This window comes from Mastacembelus armatus, chromosome 20 (genome assembly GCF_900324485.2).
Source record: "Mastacembelus armatus chromosome 20, fMasArm1.2, whole genome shotgun sequence".
NCBI lineage: Eukaryota > Metazoa > Chordata > Actinopteri > Synbranchiformes > Mastacembelidae > Mastacembelus > Mastacembelus armatus.
Window position 1 is genome coordinate 14,028,183 of NC_046652.1, and position 27,416 is coordinate 14,055,598.

The 27,416-nt window shown below is 37.8% G+C and overlaps 1 protein-coding gene across 2 annotated transcripts in view; it reads right to left on the reverse strand.

Annotated features, from left to right (window-relative positions):
* LOC113121506 (cadherin-18) overlaps nucleotides 1-27,416 on the reverse strand; it is an 84,500-nt gene that overhangs the window by 17,673 nt on the left and 39,411 nt on the right. For both annotated transcript variants that reach the window (XM_026292065.1, XM_026292064.1), the window contains 4 exons: nucleotides 24,085-24,204; nucleotides 12,244-12,411; nucleotides 11,022-11,209; nucleotides 10,472-10,725 (listed from right to left, as the gene is read on the reverse strand). In XM_026292065.1, coding sequence (XP_026147850.1) covers nucleotides 10,472-10,725; nucleotides 11,022-11,209; nucleotides 12,244-12,411; nucleotides 24,085-24,204 — 730 coding nt within the window. The remainder of the gene's footprint in view (nucleotides 1-10,471; nucleotides 10,726-11,021; nucleotides 11,210-12,243; nucleotides 12,412-24,084; nucleotides 24,205-27,416) is intronic.

The window sequence follows — 27,416 nt, forward strand, 5'->3', positions numbered from 1 at the left end:
TGAATTTAATATTATATTTATTCTTTCTTTGCTAAAGAAGCCTACATGGCCAAAACACCACACAGCACCAGGCAAGGCAGCTCTATTTCTAAAGCACAGAGATTTAATTCAAATTGCTCTTAGATAAAAAATGTTGATCTGAAATTAAATATATAAAGAAGAATAAATACATAGACACATTATAATACAAGACCAGAAACACATCCATAGTGCCATTTCATTGTAGCACTAGGTTGTAAGTTTCTCTGAATAAAAGAGATGAATCAAAAGTAGAGAAAGCAAAGATACAATCAAAGGACAACAGCAGCGTTTTAAGTTTAGATTTGAAAGTGGTTAGAGTTGGGGCATTTTTAAGGTCATCAGTAAACTGGTTCCATCTGTGTGCATCATATTTAGTAGCAGCTTCAAACCCTTTGGATTCTGACCCAAGGTTCTTCTAGCTGACTGTCTCCTGAAGATCTAAGAGCTGTGCTGGGTTTGTATTCTTCAAGGATCAGAGATGTATTTTGGCCCCAAATCATTAAGTGATTTGTAAACCAAAATCATCACTTTACAGTCTATTCTGTAGATATCTGGCAGCGAGTGTGAAAATCTAAGAACAGGAGTGATGTGCTCTGCTCTCCTGGTTCTTGTTAAATGAGCTGAAGTCTAACAGTCTTTTTATAGTCACTTAATGAAAGAGCTAAGTAAGTCTAAGTAATGCCATTGTCATATACGATTTGTCCCAGAAGGAGCTTGTATAGGTAGAATAACAGTGATCCAAGAATCAAACCCTGGGGGTCACCACACATCACTGTGATGTGTTCAAATATATAATCACCAATGGAAACAGCATAGCCTCTGCCTTTGAGGTTTGATCTGATGCAACTGACAACAATACCTGATAACCCATTCACAAGCAATGACAAACCTGATATTTTACCTGAATCAGTGTCAAGACAAATATCATTTCAGTCAGTGCAGCCCAACTGCTGTAATATTGTATAAAGCCAGAAAGAAATCTGCAATTTTTAAAAAAAGTCATTCAGCAGAATGCCTTATTCATTTTTCCAATAAAAGGAAGATTAGAGATTGACTTTGAATTATTTAATAATGGCTGACTGGCAAATTTCTTTGGAAGGGGCTTAACAACCGCAGTTTTCAGTTGTTTTGGAAGCATGTCTGAATGTAGTGAATGCAGTGACAATTTAAAACACATTCACTCTTTATGCAACTGAATATATTTTTGAAAAAGCGAGTTTGTACGTTCTCCAAACAACAGTTGGTTGAATTCACATTGTTAAAGCAAGACTATGTAGTTTTTGACAAATTCTACTGCCGCTGCAGCCTGACCGGGCTCGCATTGGCACTATGCAACTTTCATGTTTGGGTAGGATCACTCAGCTCTGTCCATCTGCTGCCAGCTAAAGAGTGCAACCTGCTTTACGGCATACATCACATGTTTTATTCGTGGCCTGGGTGGAGTTAGTCAACAGCTAACTGTAAAATGAAATGATCAAACATAGAATTATCAAAACCATCACCATGGCAGAGCCAGCAGAAAAACCAAAGAGGGTTTGGTTAGAGGAAGCGAAGCAAAGAAAAGAAAGAGAGAGAGTGATCAGACACAAGCTCAAACACGAATCCACAGGGAAGCTTATACAGCGACAGTATTTACACTGGTAACAGCTTTTCAACCAGATGAGGGAAACCGTGAGCAAAAATTACAAAAAGTTGCTTTAACTGTATCTTGTAGTTTTTACTATTGATAGCACTGAATGTTGACAGTCTGACCAAACTGTTAATGTGCAGCTGCATCAGTGGACTCATTGCATTGTTTGACATAAAGAAATGTATAAATACGTTTTTGTTTTTGGAAAAAAAAGATGCAAACATGATGGGAAGATGTGATTGGAAATCTGAGACTTTTTTCAGATTACTTCGCTTCTCAACAAAACATGAGAATTATATAACTCTTGGGAGAAAAAAAGACTTGTCTAACCTTATTTTTTTCAGTGTTGTAAATGCAAAGCCTCTTTGAAGATCTCATATTGGATCTGAGGATTACTTTTTCTCCTTTGGTGTTCAGTTTCTGGCATTGTCTTTTTTTGACTTGTGACAGCCAGGGTGCTTTCTACTTGCCAGAGATGGTTTTTACCTCTTCTGGTGCAATAGTTTCAATAAGTTCCAAGGTTTTAGAGTTAAAGTGATAAAACTGTGAATCCACAGTCTGATGTTAGCCTTACTTACATAGCCATCGCCTACAAAAAAGGTAAATCATATGTTCATTTAGATACTTATAATATATATTTTTTTATTGTTTTGGGGAACAACAAAAACAGTATATAAAAAAACACAGAAATAAAAGTCTATGTCAAAATATCTAGAGCCTTGGTAGTAACTGCATCCATTATAGTGCTTGCACAACCTGCAACTGTCAACCATTTGAAAGAAGACAGATTTCCACCAGTTACTGTTTGACAAGTTAAGATGACACAAATGCAACTCAGAGAAGCTGTCAACAAAATGTGAAGAAAGCCTTGGAGGACTGAATGTTGTTAACAGTAGGGTTTTTGCAAATGTATTCAGTCAAGATCATCATATGATAACTGCTTTAACCTGAATGAGTCTTCCACCTCCACCTTTTCTGTCAGGTCAAGTGACATTTGTAAATTGATAGTTTGGCGTGGCTGACTAAAGAAGAACTGGTGCACTACTAATAATATCTAACCAGTTTTCAATGAGAAATAAATTAAGATTATTAGTAGGGATAAGATCATGAATTAAAAAGGGCTTGCTGGTAAGAGATCAATGTTACCCAATGTTTCTGACCCCTGTGTACACAGCAATCGCCAGGATTTTTGGGATTATTTATTATTTCCATAATGTCAGACACCGCATCTGTTTTGAAAACAGTATACTCTGGCATTTTTGCTCCTTATGCTATTTTCATTCTTAATAGCAAAGTCACCCACAATCAGTTTGAGGCTGAGTCATTAGATTTCCCTGCAGCCTTTTGCTCAGTCCTTACCCTGTTGTGTGAGTATGAGAGGTTACTGAGGTCATCTGATAGAAATCCAGGGTCCTGGAGCAGTGGTGCAAATGTGCTGTGTCATACACTTGGTTAATGGGAAGGTTTCCTACTAGTACTTCCTTTTGCAGCTGTCCACTGCCATGCCCTACTAAGGACATAGGGTTGATGAGGCCCTCTGCCTGAATGTTGGTGCAGACCTCACTGACTATCACTTCCCATACCTCCCATTTCCTTGGGAGGTGATTTATTCTTAGGCTTTGTGCCATGGGAGTTCCAGACAGGGCTCCTACTTTCAGATTTATTGCCAGACAGACAACTCTCATGTTTTTAGTAGTCTGGCTGCTGATAATAATCTGTGAGCTAGCATGTTTCAAGTCTCTGCTAAAGTGGTAACATTCCCACACAGTCCTTGCACTTTCATGTTGACTTCTAATCGATGGATCCTATTTTTAAGTACTGCAATCTTCTGGAGAAATTTGTGAAGTAAGGGGGGCATCTTGCTGTTAAGTAGCTTTGGGTTGTGCTGTAAAGATGTAAACCTGTTTGTATAGTACTGATTACTGATGAGTAATAAAAGTGCTACATATGGCCATACACATCACTGTCTATCAGAAATGAAGATCCCGGTAGCTAACAAGTATCCAGTGGTCACTATCTGTATATATTATGAGAAAAACCAAAACAAAACAAGAATAGCTGCAAAGATACCAGCACACAAACATCTGCACTGTAAGAAAGCAGGAAGCATATTGTAATTGTAAAGTCATATATTTGACTATCATGGAAAACCTACAACGATTTATTCATGAACCTCATATCTAAGAACAGTGTGCTTCAGGATCATTATAGAGCCACTGCCTCTTCTTTACTGAAGAACACTGTGTGAAAAACACATTAAAAACTGAAGACCAATGTTGGTTAACTAATGATAAGGAAAAAAAATGTATTGCAATTTTATATTCTACTAGTACTGTACTTTAAATCAAATTGCTCACAAAGCCTGTGCTCTCTTTCCCTAATAAAAAACCCTGGGCCACCAGTGACATTAAGGTAATCCTTAATCAGAAAAAGGAAACATTTAAAGACGGAAACAAAGAAAGGTTCAAAGGTGTCCAACATGAGCTGAAGAGGAGAGTAAAGCATGTTACAGAGGACTACAAGGAAAAAAGAGGATGACAAAAACACAACACCAGCACAGAGGTGGGGAATTGACTTGACTGGCTACAAAAGAAAGAACAACCACACCACAGTGCTTGACGTGGACAGAGCCAATGAACTCAACAAGTTCTTCAACAGGTTTGACACTGTTGCAAATGTACTTTCTGCCCCAGCCTGTACAGCCATACCTCCTCATCCATCCTTAATATCTCCTCCTTTATCTGCTGCTCCTTGTCCTCCACCTGTGCCCATCATCACCACTGGAGCTAGACCCCCTTCCAAACCTGGGCATGCTCCACTTTTTCTTGGTGAGGTTAGAGTTACAGAAATTATGATGTGGGAAGGCAGCTGGCCCAGTGTATGTCTACGACTGCTTAAGCCCAAACTACACCTAACCTAGGAGCCCAGAGGCCTAATAAAATCCTTCAGTAACTGGCATCACAAACATGCCTCCTACTGAACACTTCTAAATCCAAGGAAATGTCAGTGGATTGTTGAAGTTCTAAACCCCTTCCTTATCCAGTCAACATCTGTGGACATTGAAGTGGTCCCAGCCTACAAATATCTAGGCTTATATCTAAGTTGAACTGGTCATGATGTACAACACAGATGTACAATATAAAAAAGGGCAGCAGAGATGGTTTTTCTTCCTGCAGGAAGATGCAGTGCACTTTGACAGTAAGTGCACTGTTTTATGTTGCAGTCTGCTGGGGAGGCAGCATTAAGCAGAAGGATGCAAGGTGGCATGACAAACTGATGCAAAAAGCTGGTTCAGTGACTGTAATGAGGTTGGACTCACTGGAGGCTGTGGTGAAGAGATGCTCACAGACAAAGGTAGATGCCATCACTGAATACACTGACCATCCCCTTCACAACATCCTGATGGACCAGAGAAGCAGCTGCAGTAGACGACTCACCTCACTGAGCTGCAGGACTGGAGATACTTCATCCCCACTGCCATCAGTCTCTACAGCACATTAGCCAATGGCAGATGACTACCCACCACTGACTACTCTCACTACTGGCTTAGTAATCAAGTACAAGACCACCTGAATTTCCCTTTTGAGATGAAGAAAGTTTGTCTCATCTCAGCTCATCTCATCTCACCTCTCATGAGTTCAAGTACAAAACAAGCATTGGCTGTGTATTCCCCTAATTTGTCTCTTAACCATCTATATTTTTACTATAGTGTTCATTCTTCTGTGAAATATATCCTAAGTTGACAATTTTCCTTTGACATTAATGAATTAAATAGTAAAAAATGGGATGGGGTTCATGTACAAGATGATTTGGCATAGGATGCATTTTCAGATTGATATCAATCGTGATATGAAAAGAACTGTCCTACAACACTTAGGAAGCAAAACAGAAAATATAATTAACCTTGGATAACAAAGGGATTGCAGCATGCATGTAAAAAGAAAAACAAACTTTATAGGGATTTCTTCAAATTTAGAATAGAAGTGACAGAACATAAATACAAGAGTTATAAAAAATAGTGTGATAACTATATTGAGACAAGCAAAGAAAGACAATTACACTAAAATGCTACTGGAAAATAATAATATTAAAGGTACATGGAACATATTGCATAGTGTATCAGAGAATAAAGTCAGTACTACAAGCATATCAAGTAATTTATTAAATTAACAAAATAAGGTGATTAATGTTAAAGAATGGCATATGAATTCAACAGATTTTGTAAACATTGGTCCTAATCTTGCAAAAAATATTGGCATGCATGACAATCAGTCAGATATGGTTTGGAGTGAGGAAAGTAAAATCATAGAATCTATGTTCTTAACAAAGGTAACCCTAACCACTATTTAAAACAGGGCACAATCATAGTCTTATATGGATTTCCAACTCCAGTCCTGGAGGTCCACTGTCCTGCTTCTTTTCCAACTGTCCCTGCCCTTCCAGTTACTGATTGGCTGAACACACCTGATCCAGATAAGCAGCAGTGGGTAGGGCAGGGATAGTTTGTAAAGAAGAAGGACAGTGACCCTCATGGACTGGATTTGGAGACCCCTGCTATAGACCCATTGCCTTGATTTCTCAATTGCAAAAATTCTTGAAAAAGTTTTTGTTTCAAGACTATATTCTTTTATTGAAAGAAATAAATTGTTAAATGAATGTCAGTATGGGTTCGATCCACAGCATTAGCCTTAATGAAACTATCACCACAGTGATGAAAAACAAACAAAGCACACTAGGCATTTTTATAGTTTTCTAAAAGGCATTTGACACTATTAACCATAACATCCATCTATTATTTATACCTGCTTATTCCTAACCAGCCACTGATCACATTACAGAAAAAAGACCAATAAGAATTATCCACATCCATCCAAAGGAACACACAAAACAATTTTTCATTCAGTAAGAACTGTTAAAATTTCAAGATCTTGTAAAATTACACAATAATAATGTTCAAAGTGAGACCACAAACTGTACAAAACTAACTTGTTTGCCTTTAAATCAAGATGAAAATGGCAAAAGACAAACTTCAAACATCCCTTTGCAAGAACATTAAACAAATGTGTATATCAGTGGTTGATGTTAAGTGAAGTGTTTTTCACTTTAAACGAATGTTTAAAGTGAATGACTGATTAAATGGGCGGCATATTGTTATTAAATTGACCTTGTTTTGAGTGTAAAATGTACTGACAGCCCATACTCGTGATTTAGCTGAATGTTGGCAGGATCTGTATCTTCTTACGGCTCCTTTGTGACCTTGAAATTTATGGCTGGAATTGTATGTTTATATATGTATGTACTATGTATATATATATATATATATATATATATATATATATATATATATATTTAATACCACAATTGAAAACACTCAATTGCACTTAAAATAATATTATTTGGCTTGGGTTGGAGCTTGCAAGTATACATAGCACTGATTGCTGAAAACACACAATGATTGCTCACTTTTGTAAGAGCATTAGGGCTTTTCAGCTGTAAAAATGAAAATGTAGATAGCACTGACTGACTGAGAAACAAGGAAAAGTTTATTATTTTACGTTTTGTAGGAGAAAAATACACTAGGTCGTCAGAGAACATTTTCTCAGCACCATGCTAGCACAAGGACAGGATATCAGCCTAAATGGTGTAAGGCTTTGTGGCTAATTGTGTCAGCCTCTACAGAGGATGTTCAACCTGAGTGTACAGCTGGAGAACGTACCAGCTCTGTGGAAAACACCTTTGTTCAGGTGCCTGAAGTAAAGTACCCAGTTGAACTAAACCAACTGGTGGCTGTCACATCCCACATCATGAAGGTCCTGGAGCCAAGAGGGCTGTGCAACAATGGGACAGAACTGTTCCAGTACTTGTTCAACTACCAATATCCAAAGTCACTATGTACTACAACATACGCAGGGGACTATGGGTATTTGTTTCAAAAGTGATTATCTCAAAGGACTGTTTTGAACAATAGATTATTGTTTTCATGGTACAAATTTTTGATTAATGATTTGAAGATATTAAAACTGGTATAACCTCCTATGTCCTGGCCACATACATTTTTTGTTGTTTTTGGTGATATGCAGATAGATAGTTTATTTAGTTACATACAGTGGGTACGGAAAGTATTCAGACCCCTTTAAATTTTTCACTCTGTGTCATTGCAGCCATTTGCCAAAATCAAAAAAGTTCATTTTAATTTCTCATTAATGTACACTCAGCACACCATCTTGGACAGAAAAAAACAGAAATGTAGAAATTTTTGCAAATTTATTAAAAAAGAAAAACTGAAATATCACATGGTCATAAATATTCAGACCCTGTGCTCAGTATTGAGTAGAAGCACCCTTTTGAGCTAGTACAGCCATGAGTCTTCTTGGGAATGATGCAACAAGTTTTTCACACCTGGATTTGGGGATCCTCTGCCATTCTTTCTTGCAGATCCTCTCCAGTTCTGTCAGGTTGGATGGTGAACGTTGGTGGACAGCCATTTTCAGGTCTCTCCAGAGATGCTCAATTGGGTTTAGGTCAGGGCTCTGGCTGGGCCAGTCAAGAACGGTCACAGAGTTGTTCCGAAGCCACTCCTTTGTTATTTTAGCTGTGTGCTTAGGGTCATTGTCCTGTTGAAAGGTGAACCTTCGGCCCAGTCTGAGGTCCTGAGCACTCTTGGAAGAGGTTTTCTTCGAGGATATCTCTGTACTTGGCCGCATTCATCTTTCCTTCAATTGCAACCAGTCGTCCTGTCCCTGCAGCTGAAAAACACCCCCACAACATGATGCTCCCACCACCATGTTTCACTGTAGGGATTGTATTGGGCAGGTGATGAGCAGTGCCTGGTTTTCTCCACACATACCGTTTAGAATTAACGCCAAAAAGTTCAATCTTGGTCTCATCAGACCAGAGAATCTTATTTCTCATAGTCTGGGAGTCCTTCATGTGTTTTTTGGCAAACTCTATGCGGGCTTTCATGTGTCTTGCACTGAGGAGAGGCTTCCGTCGGGCCACTCTGCCATAAAGCCCCGACTGGTGGAGGGCTGCAGTGATAGTTGACTTTGTGGAACTTTCTCCCATCTCCCTACTGCATCTCTGGAGCTCAGCCACAGTGATCTTTGAGTTCTTCTTTACCTCTCTCACCAAGGCTCTTCTCCCACGATTGCTCAGTTTGGCTGGACGGCCAGGTCTAGGAAGAGTTCTGGTCGTCCCAAACTTTTTCCATTTGAGGATTATGGAGGCCACTGTGCTCTTAGGAACCTTGAGTGCTGCAGAAATTCTTTTGTAACCTTGGCCAGATCTGTGCCTTGCCACAATTCTGTCTCTGAGCTCCTTGAGCAGTTCCTTCGACCTCATGATTCTCATTTGCTCTGACATGCACTGTGAGCTGTAAGGTCTTATATAGACAGGTGTGTGCCTTTCCTAATCAAGTCCAATCAGTTTAATTAAACACAGGTGGACTCCAATGAAGGAGCAGAACTATCTCAAGGAGGATCAGAAGAAATGGACAGCATGTGAGTTAAATATGAGTGTCACTGCAAAGGGTCTGAATATTTATGACCATGTGATATTTCAGTTGTTTTTTTTTTAATAAATTTGCAAAAATTTCTACATTTGTTTTTTTCTGTCAAGAGGGGGTGCTGAGTGTACATTAATGAGAAATAAAATGAACTTTTTTGATTTTGGCAAATGGCTGCAATGACACAAAGAGTGAAAAATTTAAAGGGGTCTGAATACTTTCCGTACCCACTGTACATTGGTATACTGCTGAAGATCAAATAATGGTGCCTGCTGCGTTCTGATGCCAACACAGGGAGCAGTGGCACAGTTATTTAACTTGTTCTTTCTGAGATTAAGATGATTCCATCCCTGCTGTCTTCATCTTTATGTGCTGGAAATTGGGGAACATTATATGGAGGGATGGACAGCCTATGGCAAGGCTTTAAAACGTAGGAGTAATTATTATTACTTCGTGTCATGAAGAGTATCATGCTTATAGCTACTCTATCATTTATACTCAAACTATAATGGAAATGTAAATTAAAACAAGCAGGGCAGTGTTGTTTGAGTGTAATGTGGTGAAACAAGGTACCTTTGCTAAGTGAAAACCTATGATTAGTCCACTGCCTAAGGCTCATATCAGTCTTTTTTTCAACAGTACACAAACACATGTTTATAGCGAATACAAACATTGTACTGCCTTGAGTTACTTCACAGAAAGAAAAAAAAAAACATCTAATGATGCCAAAAAAATATTCACTAAATACTGCTGACCTTTTAAGGAGATGTGAAAACCATAGCACCTACAGTATGTAGAATCAGACAATAACAAGGCTTTTAAAATACATGTAAATTGATACTGTTTCTGTAATTAGTTCTCCATTTTCCACAATAGTACATGTTTTAAAGTCACCTGAAAATCGGTGTAAGGCAGCTATATGACGTGCAAATGGGTGATTTAGTATTTTTCATGTAGAAATGCCTCAATAAGCAAAAGGGATACTCCTTGGTTCTTTTTTTTTTAATCCAATCCAAACCTTTTGAAATCCAGCTGGGAAAGACTGTTATGTTAAAAAAAAAAGTTGATTTTGACATCTAATATTGTGACAGAGTCACACTGGCTGTCATTCACGGATGAAAGAGTGCTGTGCCTCAAAATAAGCCTTGTAATGTTAGCAGTCTACTCTCTCATACTATTTTTGCACAGACATTTAAAAAAAACGTTCTCTTCAGTTCTGTCCAATAATACACAATAAGAAGGAATGCCTTACAGAACAGCTGTAATATTTGAAGTCATTCATGCAGACAGTGTATGTACGTATATGAGTGTCTTACCTGACAGGGCTGTTCTTGATGTCAGGATCTTGAGCTGTTACGGTGCCCACCTCTGTGCCAATTGGTGCATTTTCATATACTTCCATAATATAGTAATCCATAGAAAAGACAGGGGCTTCATCCACGTCCCCAACTGTAATTTTAAGGGTCGCCGTGTCTTTGAAAGAACCAAGATATGAAAAACGAGGATCCACATGTGTATTCATGCCTTCAATGTGGAGAGTGTAGCTCTTTTTTTTCTCATAGTTCAGAGGCTGTTGGAAAAAGGCACCACAGGGACATAAGATTAGCATGCTCACAATACAAAGCAGTTAGAGTTTAACTTCACAGTATTTGCTACAGTTCTACATGCCACAAATACAACTGTAAGCATTTTGCAGCAAAATGATACTCAGTTAGACAAAGTCTAAGCATTCATTATTGATGAATTGCTAAGTACTGCTATGGGTTAAAATTCCATAGTTCTCACTGAAGTCTATATTAAAACATTGATATACATGACTGTTCTCTCATATGTTTTTTTTCTATATTGAATCAAGGGTGTGCATACCTTTTTTAGGCTGAGAATTCCCTCTCTTGTGTCCCTGTCTGTGGATATGGAGAACATGTTGGCCCCCTCTGAGTTAATGATGCTGTATTTGATGTCTGCATTAATGCCAAGGTCCTCATCATTGGCTTTGATCTTCCCTACCGGCTTCCCTACTTGAGCTGATTCAGGAACATAGAGCTGGTAATTTTCTGTGGATGAACATCGATGTGTACCCATTTAGAGACAAAAGAAAACTGTTTAACACAGGCTGATCTGCCCCCACATCTCTGTCTGAATGTTCTCATAAAAGGGCTTAGCTAAGCAACTTCACTGTGTCACCATTAGGTCCTGTTATAATGTCATTAAAAATACTCTGGAGTGCTTCAGTTAACATTAAATGCTAAATCCAGGTTGATAGCACTGCACTGGGGCAGATTGAACTCTCAGGCAGATGGTTATTCAGAAAATGTTGATGGCTTTGAACTAGTTTTTCACTGTAGTGCATTATGAAAAACTCAGTTTAAAGGAGCAGGTGCTTTGTGAAGCACTTTCAAAGACAAAGAGTTACAACTTCATTATTACTTAAGTTTATCATTAATACAGAAATTTCAGACTGCAGAACAGAGGGATTTGAGGAATGTGCATCTAATTTTGCTAATTATAGAAATATTAGATTACCAAGTCTAATGAGGAGAAGCCTGGAAGCATGATCAATCAATACAGGAATGACAAAAAATCCATATTCTTTTCCTGAAAATACTGATATACTGACGTTTTCTCTTCTCACTCAAACAGTAAAACCAGATGAGAGGCCTGCTGTACAGATCTTTTATATGAAAATGTGTAAGGATTTCTGCTCCACAGTGTCAATGAAATCTAAACTTTGCTTTTCTTACAATTGCTTAATATTTTTCCACTCCCACAATGAAAATGCAGTACAGAATTCTTCTTATACATGTTTCTCAGGTAACACACAGGAACTGCCTGAAGGAACTGTAATTGACGCCTTCTGCTCAATTGGTTGTGAACGGATGATATTTCAACTTAGTAGTTTGATTTAATAGAGGCTAATACATTCAGGTTAGTAGTACTAACTTGACTACATTACCAGTGGGAAAGTAAAAACCCAAAAGACAGTATATTGTCTTCCAGTTACCTAAAAGAAATGCACCTTGTCCCAACGCGCACACACACACAATCTTATTGTTTTGTAGTATAACAAAATTCCCGTGATTATACATACTTTGAGGAAACTTGGGCGGGTTGTCGTTGACATCTGTCAGTGTGATATTGATGGTCGTGGAACCAGAGAGGCCTCCAACCTGGCCTGCCATGTCTTTGGCTTGGATAACAACTGTGTAGTGCTCTCTGGCCTCTCGGTCCATGTTAGCTAAGGCAGTCCTGATAATTCCTGTATGGTTGGAGGAAAGAAGACATTGATAAGGTACCTCATTGAATTAGACATTTTTCTACATCTCCTTAAAAAATATTAATCAGTTATTGGTTTACAGCAACTATAATGTTGTCAAGATATTACTTTCATTGCCCTGATATGTTCCCCACCAAAACATCTTTCAGTCATGGACTACTCTTAGAACACCACTCCCTATGTAGATTTAAAAGGCTCATTCTAAGAATAAGAAAATGAAGAAAATTTTCCAATGACTACACACTAATGACAACATATTTATGAGCACTATGAGCTATATTCCATTTCTGCTAATAGATTGCACTAAATATTACACATTCAACCTTTAAGAATTCATTTAAAATGTTGCTTGTTTCATCTTTGCAAGAAACAATAGATCCTCTTCTCCTATTGGCAAGGTTAGACTTTCTTGAGTTTTCATTATATTTCAAATTATTATACAACCTTGGACCAGGGTGGAATGCATCTTTGTAAGGCAAGCACTCAATTGCATTTATTACTACCATAACATAGCAACCACAGCGCAGCCATGAACTTTCACAATTCTAACTCTGAATTGTGACTACAGTGTTTGGTTCATGTATTGCTGGATGGCAGGGGAATTTATTAGCTGTAAGAGTTGCACACCACAATATGTCTGTAAGTATTTGCATGCAGTGTTAATATGTCAGTTATTTTATATTAGTTGTGTGTGTGTGTGTATGTCTATATCTGTGCTAAAAGGTTAATTTGTCATATTAGCTCCTAAAGCCACATCACCACATGGAGCCTGATTTAATATGTTCCACCAGTTACATTAATGTTCATTGTAAATGTTGCTTTTCCCCAGAGCCAAGGCCCTCTAGCAACCACTGAACTTATGGTCTTGTGAACTTCTGAACCCTCCAATAATGCACAATGGTTGAATGGAAGCTGCGAGACTTGGTAGGAAATGACATGGTGTTGATCACAATGTGAAATGGACTTTACTGCTGTTGTGTGTGGAATCAAGACCAGTGACATCAAGATGGTTTTATAGAGTGAAAAAGGTATCCTTGAGGCCTGGTGAAAATGCATTATTTTCTAAATTTGTTTGCATTTGTAGAAAAAAATGGCAATCACATGTCTAATTAAATGATGACTCCTAAGTCACATTATTTTTCTTGATTATCTATTTTTAATACAGTTGTTGTGAAGAAGTCATGAACACCAAATTTCATTTTGTGGTATATTTAGACACTATTCACATCAGCTGCTTGTTTTCATTCTTCTCTAGGAACCAAGATGAATACAACTATCTGCAATTAGCACTTTTCACATAGCTGATGCACATATTGTATGTTCATTTTGTCTCAGCAGGCAAAAGATCATTCTTACTAAAACTGATGTTACAGGTAGGTCCATTTGGTTAGTAATATGTAATTGTCTCATTTGAAATATGACTATTTATTCAAATTGTTATTGGTGAAAGATGAATGAAACACTGAAACAATCTATTACTAGGAAAAGAATCTAAGCCATGTATCACATATGTATTGCATATAATTATATTCATAGTAAGTAAATTATATTCGTTTCAAATGTTCTGTAAGTACTCAGGTCCCAGCTCAAACCTTAAATGCTTGAATTTAACAAAAAATCTTTTTGCAGTAAATGAATGCAATTTATGAGTCTCTATCTTCACAAAAGGCACAGCTGGGGTTGTGTTACAAAACAGGCCATTTTCCTTCTTTCTTTCTTCAGGACTCCATAGACAGAAACTAATCTACTTGCCCCAGGCAGAATAATCATTAAAAGTGGGTCAATGACTAACGCAGCTAACAGTATTAAAATCTGGGGGATCTAAGGTTACACTTCATCTGCCACACTGAGCTAACTGAACCTGGCTCAGCAGTCAGTCAGCTAAGACATTTAATATACTATAAATAGCATGAGAGACTAGAGCAGACCAGTAATGTAAAATAATAATAAACAACTGAAATTAAAAAAAGACCGTTATGAGCAGGAGGCTCTAGCAATTAGTGATCTGCAAAAAAATAAATAAATAAATATATAAAGTTGACAAGGTGATAAAGTTTCTATGAATGAGCTGTGAATGTACGTTTCTATTATTGAATCCATAGTGGTAAAATCCAGCTTACTAATGTTCATTCATATTTCTCTAGTGGTTCATGCTTTTAGACTTTTTTTTTTTCAGGAAAAGGATACAGTTGATTGACAAATTAAGAAAGAGTTATTCAATGTAAAATGCCACAGTATACCATGGGTCCAAACTCACTCCAAAGCTGCACAGAAGGTATATTCGTAAGATGGTATGAAATAAAGCAAAACTAAATTTAGACATTTTATTGTAATGTAATGCAAACCGTGGATAATCACTGTGACTCAGTCTGGCTTATAAACCAACTCTGATAATGTCTATTTCCATGCAATCATTTTGAGTGTATTAGGCCTGCTTCCAAAAGTACAACTGTTAAGTGGCCTTGCAGGCTAGACAGACACAAATGTTTTGCAGATCTGATCTCTCATTTCTCTCTCTCCTTATATATATATATATATATATGTATATAATATATGTGTGTGTGTGTGTGTGCGTGTGTGTGCTTAGGGTCGTTGTCATGTTGGAAGGTGACCATTCGGCCCAGTCTGAGATCCTGAGAGCTGGGGAAGAAGTTTTCATTGAGGACATCTCTGTACTTTGCACCATTCAGCTTTACCTTAACCCTGACCAGCCGCCCAGTCCCTGCTACTGGAGAATTACCCCCACAGCATAATAGGTAGCTGATGAGTGGTGTCTGGTTTCCTCTAGAAATGTTTAAAATTCTGTCCAAACAGTTCAATCTTGGATTTTATCAGACGAGAGAATCATGTTTCTCACAGTCTCAGAGTCCTTCAGGTGCTTTTATGAAAACTCTGAGCAGCTTCCATGTGTTTTGCACTGAGAAGAGCCTTCCATCTAGTCACCCTGCTACAAAGCCCAGATTGCTGGAAGGCTGCAGTGATGGTTGTCCTTCTAGAACTTTGTCCCATCTTCACAGATGATCTCTGGAGGTCATTCAGAGTGACCATCATCTTGGTCACCTGTCCTTTTAAGTTACAATTCCCATGATTCCTCAGCTTGGCGAGGAGACCAGCTCTTGGAGTAGTCCTGGTTGTGCCAAACTTCTTTCATTTGAGCATTATGGAGGCCACTGTGCTCCTGGGAACCTCCAGTGCAGAAGATTTTTTTTTTTTTTTTTGTAGGCTTCCCCAGCTCTGGGCCTGTCACATTCATAATTATGCCTGTGTGTAAATGGCATACACATGCCATTAATTAAAGTGACTCTGATTGAAACCAAGTAAAAGTCAGCTGGTGCTGTAGTATTTGAACAAAGAGTTGCCAAAGAAAGTGCAAGACTTAATTGTTGATAGGTACCAATCAGGAGAGGAATATAAAAGACTATCAGAAGCACTGAATGTACCATAAAACACTGTCAAAACAATCATCAATAAGTGGAGAAAATGTGGCACCACAGAGACAGTGAAAAGACCTCGACGACCCTCCAAAGTTGATGAGAGGATGAGGAGAAAACTTATGAGAGAGGCTATCAAGAGGCCAACAGCAACACTGAAGGAACTACAGGGACTTCTGGCAAGTATTGGTCACTTCTTGCATGTAACTACCATCTCCTGTTTCTGGGCTGTGGAATAGGGTGCCAAGACAGAAGCCGTTTCTTACAAAAAAGAATATGAAAGCGCATTATGCCAAAAGATTGATTCAGTCACACCAAACCATGTGGGAAAATGTGTTTGAATTTCTTGGCCTCATTTATAAAAGGTATGATACAAAGCCAATATAAAGCATCATCCAAGGAACAACATAGCAGTGAAGGGTGGTGGGGGTAGGATTACGCTTTGGTGCTCCTTCTCTTCAGCTAGACCAGGGGCACTTGTCGAGATATATGGGAAAATGAATAGATCCAAACAACAAGATATTTTGGCACAAAACCTTCTGCACTGTCAACATGCTGAAAATGAAGAGGAATTTCACATTCCAACATGACAATGACCCAAGGCACACATCAAAATCAGCCTAGGCATTGCTTCAGAAAAGTAAGATCAAAGTCCTGGAATAGCCCAGTCAAAGCTCAGTCCTCAGCCCCTTTTAAAATCTATGGAATGACCTAAAAAGAGCCATGCAGAGGAGATCCCCCGCACAATTTTTAAGGAACTTAAACTTTTTTTGCAAAGACGAGTGGGATAAAATTCCAAAGTTCAGATGGGTTAAATTAATAGAGACTTATTCACAAAGACTTGATGCTATAATAAAGGAAAAAGGTGCTTCCACGTTAGTTGGGAACGGTTTGCAGACTTATACAATCAGTAGGATTTTTTTTTTTTTAAATATCTTTTTTTTTTTATCTGAATACTTCATTAAAGATGTAACAAGTCTCAGATGTGTGTTATTTCTGTATTTATATTTTATTATACCTGCAATTCCATAAGAGTGTGTGGACTTTTTATATCCACTATATATATATATATATATATATATATATGTACACAATAATTTTTATTTTATCCTATAAAATTACTTAATGCCCAATGTCTGCCTGTTGCTCACAGAGGCCATCCATAAGGTTTTCTTAATTAACAAAACATTTCCAAGATTCAGACATGATGGTGCTAAATTATTATTATTAGATTCCAAGTCTCAGCATTGATCAGTTTTTTGTATTTTCCTGGTTTCAATCAGAGTGCTTTCAAACACTTTTTAAATGAATCAAGGTCTGAAAACTCCACTGGAAGATGTTATTAACTAGAGTCTTAGTGTGTGGTCCTTGAGACACATACACACACACCATGGTGAGTGGCCACAATTTCCATTAAAACAACACCAAGACAGATGATCTGACCTTTCAAGTCTCTTATTACCATTTTACTCCTGAAGGCACATCGCTCCTGAGCAATATTTCACAGCGGTAGGTCTTTAGAAACAATGCACACACACTAAAAGTATGAAGTTTCCATTTTTGGTTTTAGGATCCTCCACAACAGTGAAGAGAATCTACCTTCAAATTAGTTGTCATCAAGCAAATGAGAGGCCCTGTTGCTTCTGAATAGTCAGAACAAAGAAACCTTAACAGGAAGAGTGACTTGTGAACACCTAGAAATGTTGAGTAATGCATTCATAGCTTATGCACTGCAGCTACATTACAAATCTACAAACACTGAGCTGCATTCAGTCCTGAAATTCAAAAAGAAAATGCCACAGGGTGTTCTTTGGAAAGCAGAAGCACCCAAAGGGTATGTCAGTATTTTGACACAAAGATCACACCCCTGGACTGCCTTTCCTGACCATTTCAGGGCCGTAATACCTCATACAGTCCTGGCTAAATCTCTGCGGGGCTCATCAGTTAATTTAGAAAATAATTGAGAAAGAGCTGACTTCCTTGAACCTTGGGCCTATTTGACACAGTGAGGTGGTTAGCCTTTTCCGCAACCTCGCCAGTCTATTAGAGTTGATACCATCACAGTATCCACCTCTTTGTCTGGCTGGAAACTTCTAAAGGAGGACAATCTCCTGGGTGAACAAAAAGGATTATAGGAGATTACTAAAGCGCACTTCAATCTCTAGCTTCAAGAATCACAGTTTTTGGCCCATCCAATATGATGTTATCCATGTGTGTCTGCACTCTTACAGCATTTGTGTAGAAATGATAAAAAACACTTTAAAAAGGCTCTACATGATAATAGTGCACATCTTTTTACTTTACAAAGATTATATTTAGTATATATACTTGATCATTTTAATATTTCTTGTTTGTTTTTTTTTTTCTAGCAAGAGATCAGACTAAATCCATGAACTGCAAAAAATCTTGATCTATGTCAGATCCTTTAATAAATTCAAACACCCCCAAATCCCACATCAGCAGAGAAATTAGCCTATTTATGATGCAAAAGGGAATTACGAGTTTTCTGCAGTATGATGTGTCTTTGCCTGTGTGTAGGAGCAAGTACAAATGTGAGGTGGTGTTGGGTGGAGGGATGAGTGGGTAGATTAGGGGGGAATAACAGACTTGAGAGGAAGAACCTGGATGTCTGTACGCGTAAGTGACAGCTGCACAGTAGTGATGGGAATGAATGCAGCCATCATTTAAGATGTACTTTTCCTTAGATAAAAAAAAAAAAAAAAACTTTTATTCTGGTTAGCAGTTTTGAGATTTACAAACCATGTAGTTCAGTGCATCTATTGCATTACATGGAATATTCTGAATGAAGTTAGCATGTCAGATGGTTATTTCTTAGTATTGTATATACACCATCAATGCAAAACTTTTGACAAATAATAATAATAAAAAAAGATCAACAGCCAGGTACTGTTAGATGCTCACATATTCATTTAATATGAGACTACAGTCAGAAGTTCAGGGTAAACAAAAGTCCACCTAACAGCACATGTAAAGACTACTAATTAACATGTTTTATGTTTGCCTGATCCAGGAAAAGCAATTCTAACACATAATATTCAACCACAAATCCTTGGTTTTTATGTGCTTGTGTACAAATTTAACAGATTCATTAGTGGGATTTTAAGGGGCTACTTGTACTGGTTTTGGCAGACTGCCATAGGAGTGGTATCATTTGACTTTTTAAACTCAGTTAAAAAAAAAAAAAAAATGTATGTCTGAACAATCATTCAACTCCATGTCTATAATTTTACAAATAAATTCCTGTTTATCAGTGATCAATATTAGATAAATACACTCTACATAAACTAGACTGCTGTCTCCATATGCCGTAGCTCAAGGTAGAAAGGGAGTGCAGCAGTTGGCACTTAATTAAGAGTCTATAGGTGTTTGCTCCATCTCATGCTACAGCAGGCAATTTAACTTATTTAGCCTCTCCACACTTTTTGAATGTGTGATAAGTGGCCTTGGTTGCTGTAGTGTAGTGCATTGAAATGAAAACCTGCAGAGTAACTGCTCTTCCCTAAGTAGCAAGTGGATAATTTAGACACACTTTAAATTACATTTCACTGTGTTTTCCATAACACTATGAACATTGGGTTAGTTTGAATGAGCACAAATACCTTTGCATGTAGTATTTATTTATTTATTCTTTATTTTATTTAGCTTTTTCTTTCATAAATCCATAGCTTTGTACACTGTTTCATTTTAATCTAACAGTTTTTACATTAGTCAGCATCTGTATTTCCTCATTGCTTTTTCATGGGCTAAATTAACTAAAACAATTGGAGTGACACACATTCAGCATTTAAACTGGTTCTCTTAACCTCTGATCATAACACTCAATGATTTGTGGTGCATTATGCAAATGAAATGAAATGATAAATATTAAGCACATTAATAAATTGGAATGATTGTTATAAAAATAAATCTGAAAACTCAGTATAATCTGCACTGACACAATGTATCATCAGAATTACACAGATTGTGCTCACCAGCACAATATGTGATTTGTCCATGTGTCTGTGCACCAGCTAACCTTATTAGTTGTCCAAATGTTGATGAAATATGTGTATGTGTTGAAAAAGAACTATAAGGCACATTTATACATTTTGGGAATATTAGTGCAAAAGCCGCCACATTTGTTTTCTGCTGCTAAAATTTTTCCTTCAGGTCTTCCATCACTATCAGTTCTATCAGTTATATTTCTACTCTTACAAAGTATATGCTGTGCTCATTTATTTCTTTGGTGAAGTAAATCTAATCCTAAATTCCTCTCTCCTTTTTTGCATGCTGCATAACACCATCATAGATGCATCAATTATGATTTTACATCCATGACTGAATCTTATTTCCAGCAGAGACAAGCAGCTGCTTTGGTGCTGTACTCTGAGTTAATTAGAGAGTTAAGAAGTATAAACTATGTGTCATTTTGTGTTGAGCTATTAACATGTCTCTCTTAGTTATTTGACTTTGAAATGCAGAGGGTTCAATGGAACTTGGCTCGGGTTATTTATATGTGAATGGTGGTTCAGTGGCTGGCATTTTGCAAATGGGCATTATATTCATTAACCTTCAGTTATATCCTAAGTTATTAATGTGACCGTTCAGAAACAGACAGAAAATCATATCTCATTTTGCATAAATTTTCACAATGCATATAATGGAGCTTAGGTTAGTTATGCAGTACAGCCATGAAATGTTTTGCATTTCTGAAAGCTAAGTCATAACATACTGTAGCAATATCCATATACACTGTGAGTAGGGCAATTAAGATACAGTATTTAACTTCAACAGCTGCAAGGCATCATGCTGTATATACTTCTACAATACAATAGTTTTGTACGAAGATACATTTCAGGAGCTTCATGATCACTTTGCAAATTGTGCTTGTTATGTACTTGTCTGTCCTTCTCTAAGGTTGACAAGTGCTATAAGCTGTACTTGTGGTCAATTTACCATTTAAAGTATCAGTTTTCAAACAGTCAGACAGGTATGTCATTTCAATTGCTGGTTTTGAGTGATGTCAAAATGAGTAAGCCAGGAAGAAGTAACTAATCTGTACTTTTTGGCACTTGCTGAGGATTTGGGTTAAGCCTGAGACAGTCCTCTGGGGATTCCTTCAGTGCCATATGTCCACGCCAAATGCTATGCTATCTTTCCTTTTACCTCATGGGTCTTGTAAAGTCTGTCAGTGCTCTATCAGGCCACCAGAACAAGGTCAAATGGGGAGAGGTAGATTTGTCCATGTGTCTGTACACTTGCATGTTTGTTTCATTTTGGCTGATAATATACAGTGGGTACGGAAAGTATTCAGACCCCTTTACATTTTTCACTCTTTGTGTCATTGCAGCCATTTGCCAAAATCAAAAAAGTTCATTTTATTTCTCATTAATGTACACTCAGCACCCCATCTTGACAGAAAAAAACAGAAATGTAGAAATTTTTGCAAATTTATTAAAAAAGAAAAACTGAAATATCACATGGTCATAAGTATTCAGACCCTGTGCTCAGTATTGAGTAGAAGCACCCTTTGGAGCTAGTACAGCCATGAGTCTTCTTGGGAATGATGCAACAAGTTTTTCACACCTGGATTTGGGGATCCTCTGCCATTCTTCCTTGCAGATCCTCCTCCAGTTCTGTCAGGTTGGATGGTGAACGTTGGTGGACAGCCATTTTCAGGTCTCTCCAGAGATGCTCAATTGGGTTTAGGTCAGGGCTCTGGCTGGGCCAGTCAAGAACGGTCACAGAGTTGTTCCGAAGCCACTCCTTTGTTATTTTAGCTGTGTGCTTAGGGTCATTGTCCTGTTGAAAGGTGAACCTTCGGCCCAGTCTGAGGTCCTGAGCACTCTGGAAGAGGTTTTCTTCCAGGATATCTCTGTACTTGGCCACATTCATCTTTCCTTCAATTGCAACCAGTCGTCCTGTCCCTGCAGTTGAAAAACACCCCCACAACATGATGCTCCCACCACCATGTTTCACTGTAGGGATTGTATTGGGCAGGTGATGAGCAGTGCCTGGTTTTCTCCACACATACCGCTTAGAATTAACACCAAAAAGTTCAATCTTGGTCTCATCAGACCAGAGAATCTTATTTCTCATGGTCTGGGAGTCCTTCATGTGTTTTTTGGCAAACTCTATGCGGGCTTTCATGTGTCTTGCACTGAGGAGAGGCTTCCGTCGGGCCACTCTGCCATAGAGCCCCGACTGGTGGAGGGCTGCAGTGATAGTTGTCTTTGTGGAACTTTCTCCCATCTCCCTACTGCATCTCTGGAGCTCAGCCACAGTGATCTTTGGGTTCTTCTTTACCTCTCACCAAGGCTCTTCTCCCACGATTGCTCAGTTTGGCTGGACGGCCAGGTCTAGGAAGAGTTCTGGTCATCTCAAACTTTTTCCATTTGAGGATTATGGAGACCACTGTGCTCTTAGGAACCTTGAGTGCTGCAGAAATTCTTTTGTAACCTTGGCCAGATCTGTGCCTTGCCACGAATCAAGTCCAATCAGTTCAATTAAACACAGCTGGACTCCAATGAAGGAGCAGAACCATCTCAAGGAGGATCAGAAGAAAAAAAGACAGCATGTGAGTTAAATATGAGTGTCACTGCAAAGGGTCTGAATACTTATGACCATGTGATATTTCAGTTTTTCTTTTTTAATAACTTTGCAAAAATTTCTACATTTGTTTTTTTCTGTCAAGATGGGGTGCTGAGTGTACATTAATGAGAAATAAAATGAACTTTTTTGATTTTGGCAAATGGCTGCAATGACACAAAGAGTGAAAAATTTAAAGGGGTCTGAATACTTTCCGTACCCACTGTATAACAGTGTCTGCATTTTACATGGTGGTAGCCAGGTACATGTGGCTATGAAGAGGTGTAAGCAAGGTAATGCACTGTGAGACAGATGTAGAAACAGTTTCTGCTTCCTAGTGTGGTGCTCAAGTATGGCAGCATGCCAGCACAACTGTCTTAAGCTTTGGGCTTAGCATATTTAAAGATCACATGCAAGTATAACTCCTTCGATGTGCACATTTTCCACTGACGTTCTAGTGGTGAGAACAGCAGACAACTTGTATAAATGAATATGTGCTGGTGGAGTAGTGCTTTTGCAGGGAATGCAGCTGGCTAGACCTTCGATCGTGTCCCTACTCCTCTACATGCTCCACACTGAATTACAATGCTGACAAGATGCCGAGTCAGCTCAAGCAAAACAAGCCATCTGATGTGTCTCAAAGCACGCTGCATAAAAAGAAAAGATCACTGCAGAACAATCATTTAGACATGATTTAAAATAAACTTCCACTATAGTAGCATCTAGTTGATAGAATAAAATATGTGGCATTGCCTGAGAAAGTCCACTTTGCTTTCAAGAATTGGTATTGCCTTTCCCTCATCACACTACTGTGAAATTATTCCATCAATCCCTGCTGCATTTTCCCTCGAGGTATAGTCAAAATATTCAGCAATTCATTTGTGCTGCTCATTCAGCATACCCTTCATGTTTTACATGGGTGATAGTCTCCAAGGGGGCAAAAGTTGTTCCAGACAGCAATGAATCAATTCATACAACTGGGTTCTTGTTTATGTTAACCAACATCAACAACAATGGAGTCAAACATGAAAAACTTAATATTCATAAGTGCATGCACATAGTTTTTGAGGCAACACCAACAGGCAAGAAATAAACAGAAATGCACACATTATTTTTAGTCATATAAAAGTTATATGTCTTCTACTGGATGATTTAATAATAGATATAGAGTCATGTCTGATGTAAGATAGATGAATCTTACTCGTATGGATGATGAAAAGCCCTGAGCACTGTCTATTGCTGCCTCTTTCCCCTTCCTGAAGGTAGGAAACAATGGCTTTCTAAAATCATTTCAACAATTGTCTCCTTTGACCCTCAAGAAGTTAGTTATAGCCCTCAAATAGTGTATTGCGTGCTCAACAATATAGTAGTTGTGTAAGAAGTCCATAACTCTGCTGTGGCCACTTTAGTTTTTATGGTGTCAGACGTGCTGCAATAACAGAACAGAATGTTCACTCAAACAAACATATGGTACATGGATTTTACAGCATGACATGCACATTGCTTCAGGACATCAACAATACAAAGTGTAACAAAGGTATTGTACCCATTTATATTTACTGTTACCATGTCTGTAAGAATGTGTGTCCTTACGTTTTTTGTAAGTGTTTATCTGAAGCATGCAGTAATACTACACCTGTTTTGGGGTCAACAGAGAAATATGGCTGTCCTTGTAGAATACTGTAGACTATCCTGGCACTGTTTCCATAGGTGGGGTCATCAGCATCAGTTGCGGTGACTTGCAACACTGATGTGCCTAAAAATAAACACAACAAAGTTATTTCCTGAAATGTCCACAAAAGTTAATGTAAGTATGTCAAAGTACGAAAACAGATGGTGGACACATACTTCATAAAAACAAATATGAATAAATGAAATAAATAAAAATATAAATAAATAAAAAATAAAAACAGACTTCCAGTTTTAAGACAAATCACCCCAATTTAATCTCACACCCAAAAACAGCTTTTTTTTTTTTTTCAAACTTTTGTTCTTTGTAAAAAAAAAATGACAGAACAAAGACAAATCATTTTAAAACCTAAAGGGATGGCTCATTATGTAAAGCCACTGTCTTTGAGTGTTACTTAAACAGCATTGTAGGCTTCATTAACCTATTATAATTGCAGAATGGGTGCATTGCATTAGCACAACAAGCTTATGTAATGCATTGCTAGGTAAGGATCATGGTATGAATTTGTCATCCAGTATGAGCTATATTATACGCGTTAGGGCATGTTAGAGCCTGTAAAGCTTCCTGACACTTGCACTATTGTTTTGGTTATCACATTAAATTAAACGTGAAATTCACTTCACTCTATCCCACCTGTTAGGGTGGACCTTGTTCCAAACTGAACTGAGAATTATCTGGACTTAATCAATTGTGGGATCACTTTCTTAAACTGCTTCCAAATCATCTGTCTAGGATAACATATTAGTTATGTGTTAAATGGCTTAAGCAAAAGAAAATGTCATTCTGTGATTATAACAGGCTCCATATAAATCTCACCACAAAAACCTAAAGCCTAAATCGTGCTTCAAGGTTTTCCCTAAGGGGTCGCAAATAACAAGAATATTCTGTTTTATAAGGAGGAGTCTAAACTCTATTAGTATTAACTTATAATGTATAACAGGGGTTTTCTTTTTGAAAATAGACACAACTGTCTAATCTGTGTCTAATCTATCAATCCATATATTACATGTTCATATTTCTGAGACTTCCATAGTATTAGAAGTTAAATCCCACTGTTTGGTACCAGAGTAAATAGCTTTGAATCAAAGATGGTCTCTGATGCTAAGTTTCAAGCACTCTGTTGTCTTTATCTTACTTCAGTTCTTGACACAGGTCTTGTGTGGTCTCTTTCATCCACACTTTATTTAGTAATGAAAATAAATACATAAATACAAACTTTTAGACATGTGTACCTTTAGTTGACAAGATGTTGGCTTTAAATAAGATATCACAATGGGACAAAGGTTGTCAATACATAGCAAAGTGTTCAAAGAGACCTGCCATCAGATATGGAGACAGAACATGCTGCATATGAGGGAGTGATTTGTAAGGGACAGCATCTTCTAAAGGAAACATTTGGGAGTGATAGTGGAAAAAATAAACCACATACATTTGTTCTGTCCTTTGCAAACCTGAACCTCTATTGTGTTTAGTTTTATTAAGGCTTGACACTTAACCATCTATGCAATTCAGCCAAATTCCTATATATTAGTTACATTATTTCTCATTTAATTACAATGGTTTATCTTAACAAGCCACCACCTCTGCCTCAGGGTACTGAGACTACTATTAAATAATGACTTTCCCAGAAGTGAAATGGTTGACAGGAATGCAGAGCAACTTTCTCCACCTTGTCCATTTAGAACGTCTCAATTCTGTGTGATACAGTAACAGGAAAATGATACTCCTTTCATCTAGCACTCAAAAATTATGACTGTAACACTGAATGGGAGGTATGAAACAGTATCACTGTACTACCTGGCACCTGCCCAGACAATTTTGACAGGAGAAAAGAACATCATATCCAATTAGCTGCCACACTCTCAGACGTCTCTTCCTGCACTTGGGAGCACCAGTATTGACAAATGCTACGAGATTAGTGCTCTGGAGTGTGAGCACAGTTGATCGCTACACCCAATTTGATGCAGCAGATGCCAAAAAAAAACCAAACAAAAAAAAAAAACCAAAGAAACAAAAAAATTGTTTTAATAGACATGAGTGAAAGAGGAGTGGGAAAAATCCTATTATATTCTCCTCCAAAGTCCATTGTCCATGCCCAATTTATTCCCCTGGGTCATCGTCGGTGATCGATTCTTTTTGTGTAATCAATGAGGACGTTTGTATAAAATACTGAAACTTTGAAATGAGAAGCCTCATTAGAACTAAACAAAATATGTTAATATGCAAATTAGAGTATATTTCCATTACTCTTTTAAGCACTCAGAGTTAATATATATATATGTTTAGTATGTGCCAGCTCCTTAATCAAAGTACTAGAACACATAGTGTAGTACTTTAAGAAGAGATTAAGGCATACTTGACATATCCAACTTATAAACAAATTTACTGACTGGCACAGTTGAACTTGTGTGTGCATGAATATCCATAAATGATTGCCTAGAAGTCTAATGAGGTTTGCATATTTAATTGGTTTTGTCTAATATCTAGCTGGAAGAACTGATTGTTTTCTCTGTTAAATATGATCTAATATGTGTTTCTATTTCTTTTCAGTAACTGAGGGGTTTATTTTAAACAAGCAAATATTATTATAGCGTAGTTGAAGCAAAGTTGTACTGATACTAGTTTGGTCACCTTTTGGAAATCCTACATATGTTCTGAAGGAGTGCTGTGAAATATTTGAGCCTCACACTTCTGAGTTATTGTGCTGTGTGGCAGAATCCACTGGACTGAGAAAAGTGTGGCTTTTGTTCACCCGAGCTAAAAACAGAACAGTAGAATAAGGAAATAAAAATAGATGTTTGCCACATGATGCTGGGCAAACGAAGAGCAGCTGTCTCAGAGGAGATAGATAGAGGCTTTTCTTTTCACCATGTTGTGGAGGACTCCACAGTCTCGATGGTGGGGATTGCTCTGAAGGCACTATTGAGTGCTTTATAAAGATCTGCCCACCCGGGAAACCATCAGAGCAACCAGAAAACAATGATGAAAAAGAGGACTTGGCTGGCTTAAAGAAGATGAAATGTTCTGGAAACATTATCACAGAGAGGACAAACCAGAATGCTGCACAGGGGAAGTAACGTTTAATAGTGGCTCTTAGACCAGCACTTAGCCAAGAGTCTATCTAGCTATACAGACTGTAAATCCAAAGGTTTTGTGATAAAGATTTTTCTATTTACAGCAGGGATAAGAGGGAAGATAACCACAAAAAACATATAAAAAAGAAACAAAAAACACTGAATTTCCCTTTTTTGATATTTCAAACAAGGTTTACTGCTGCT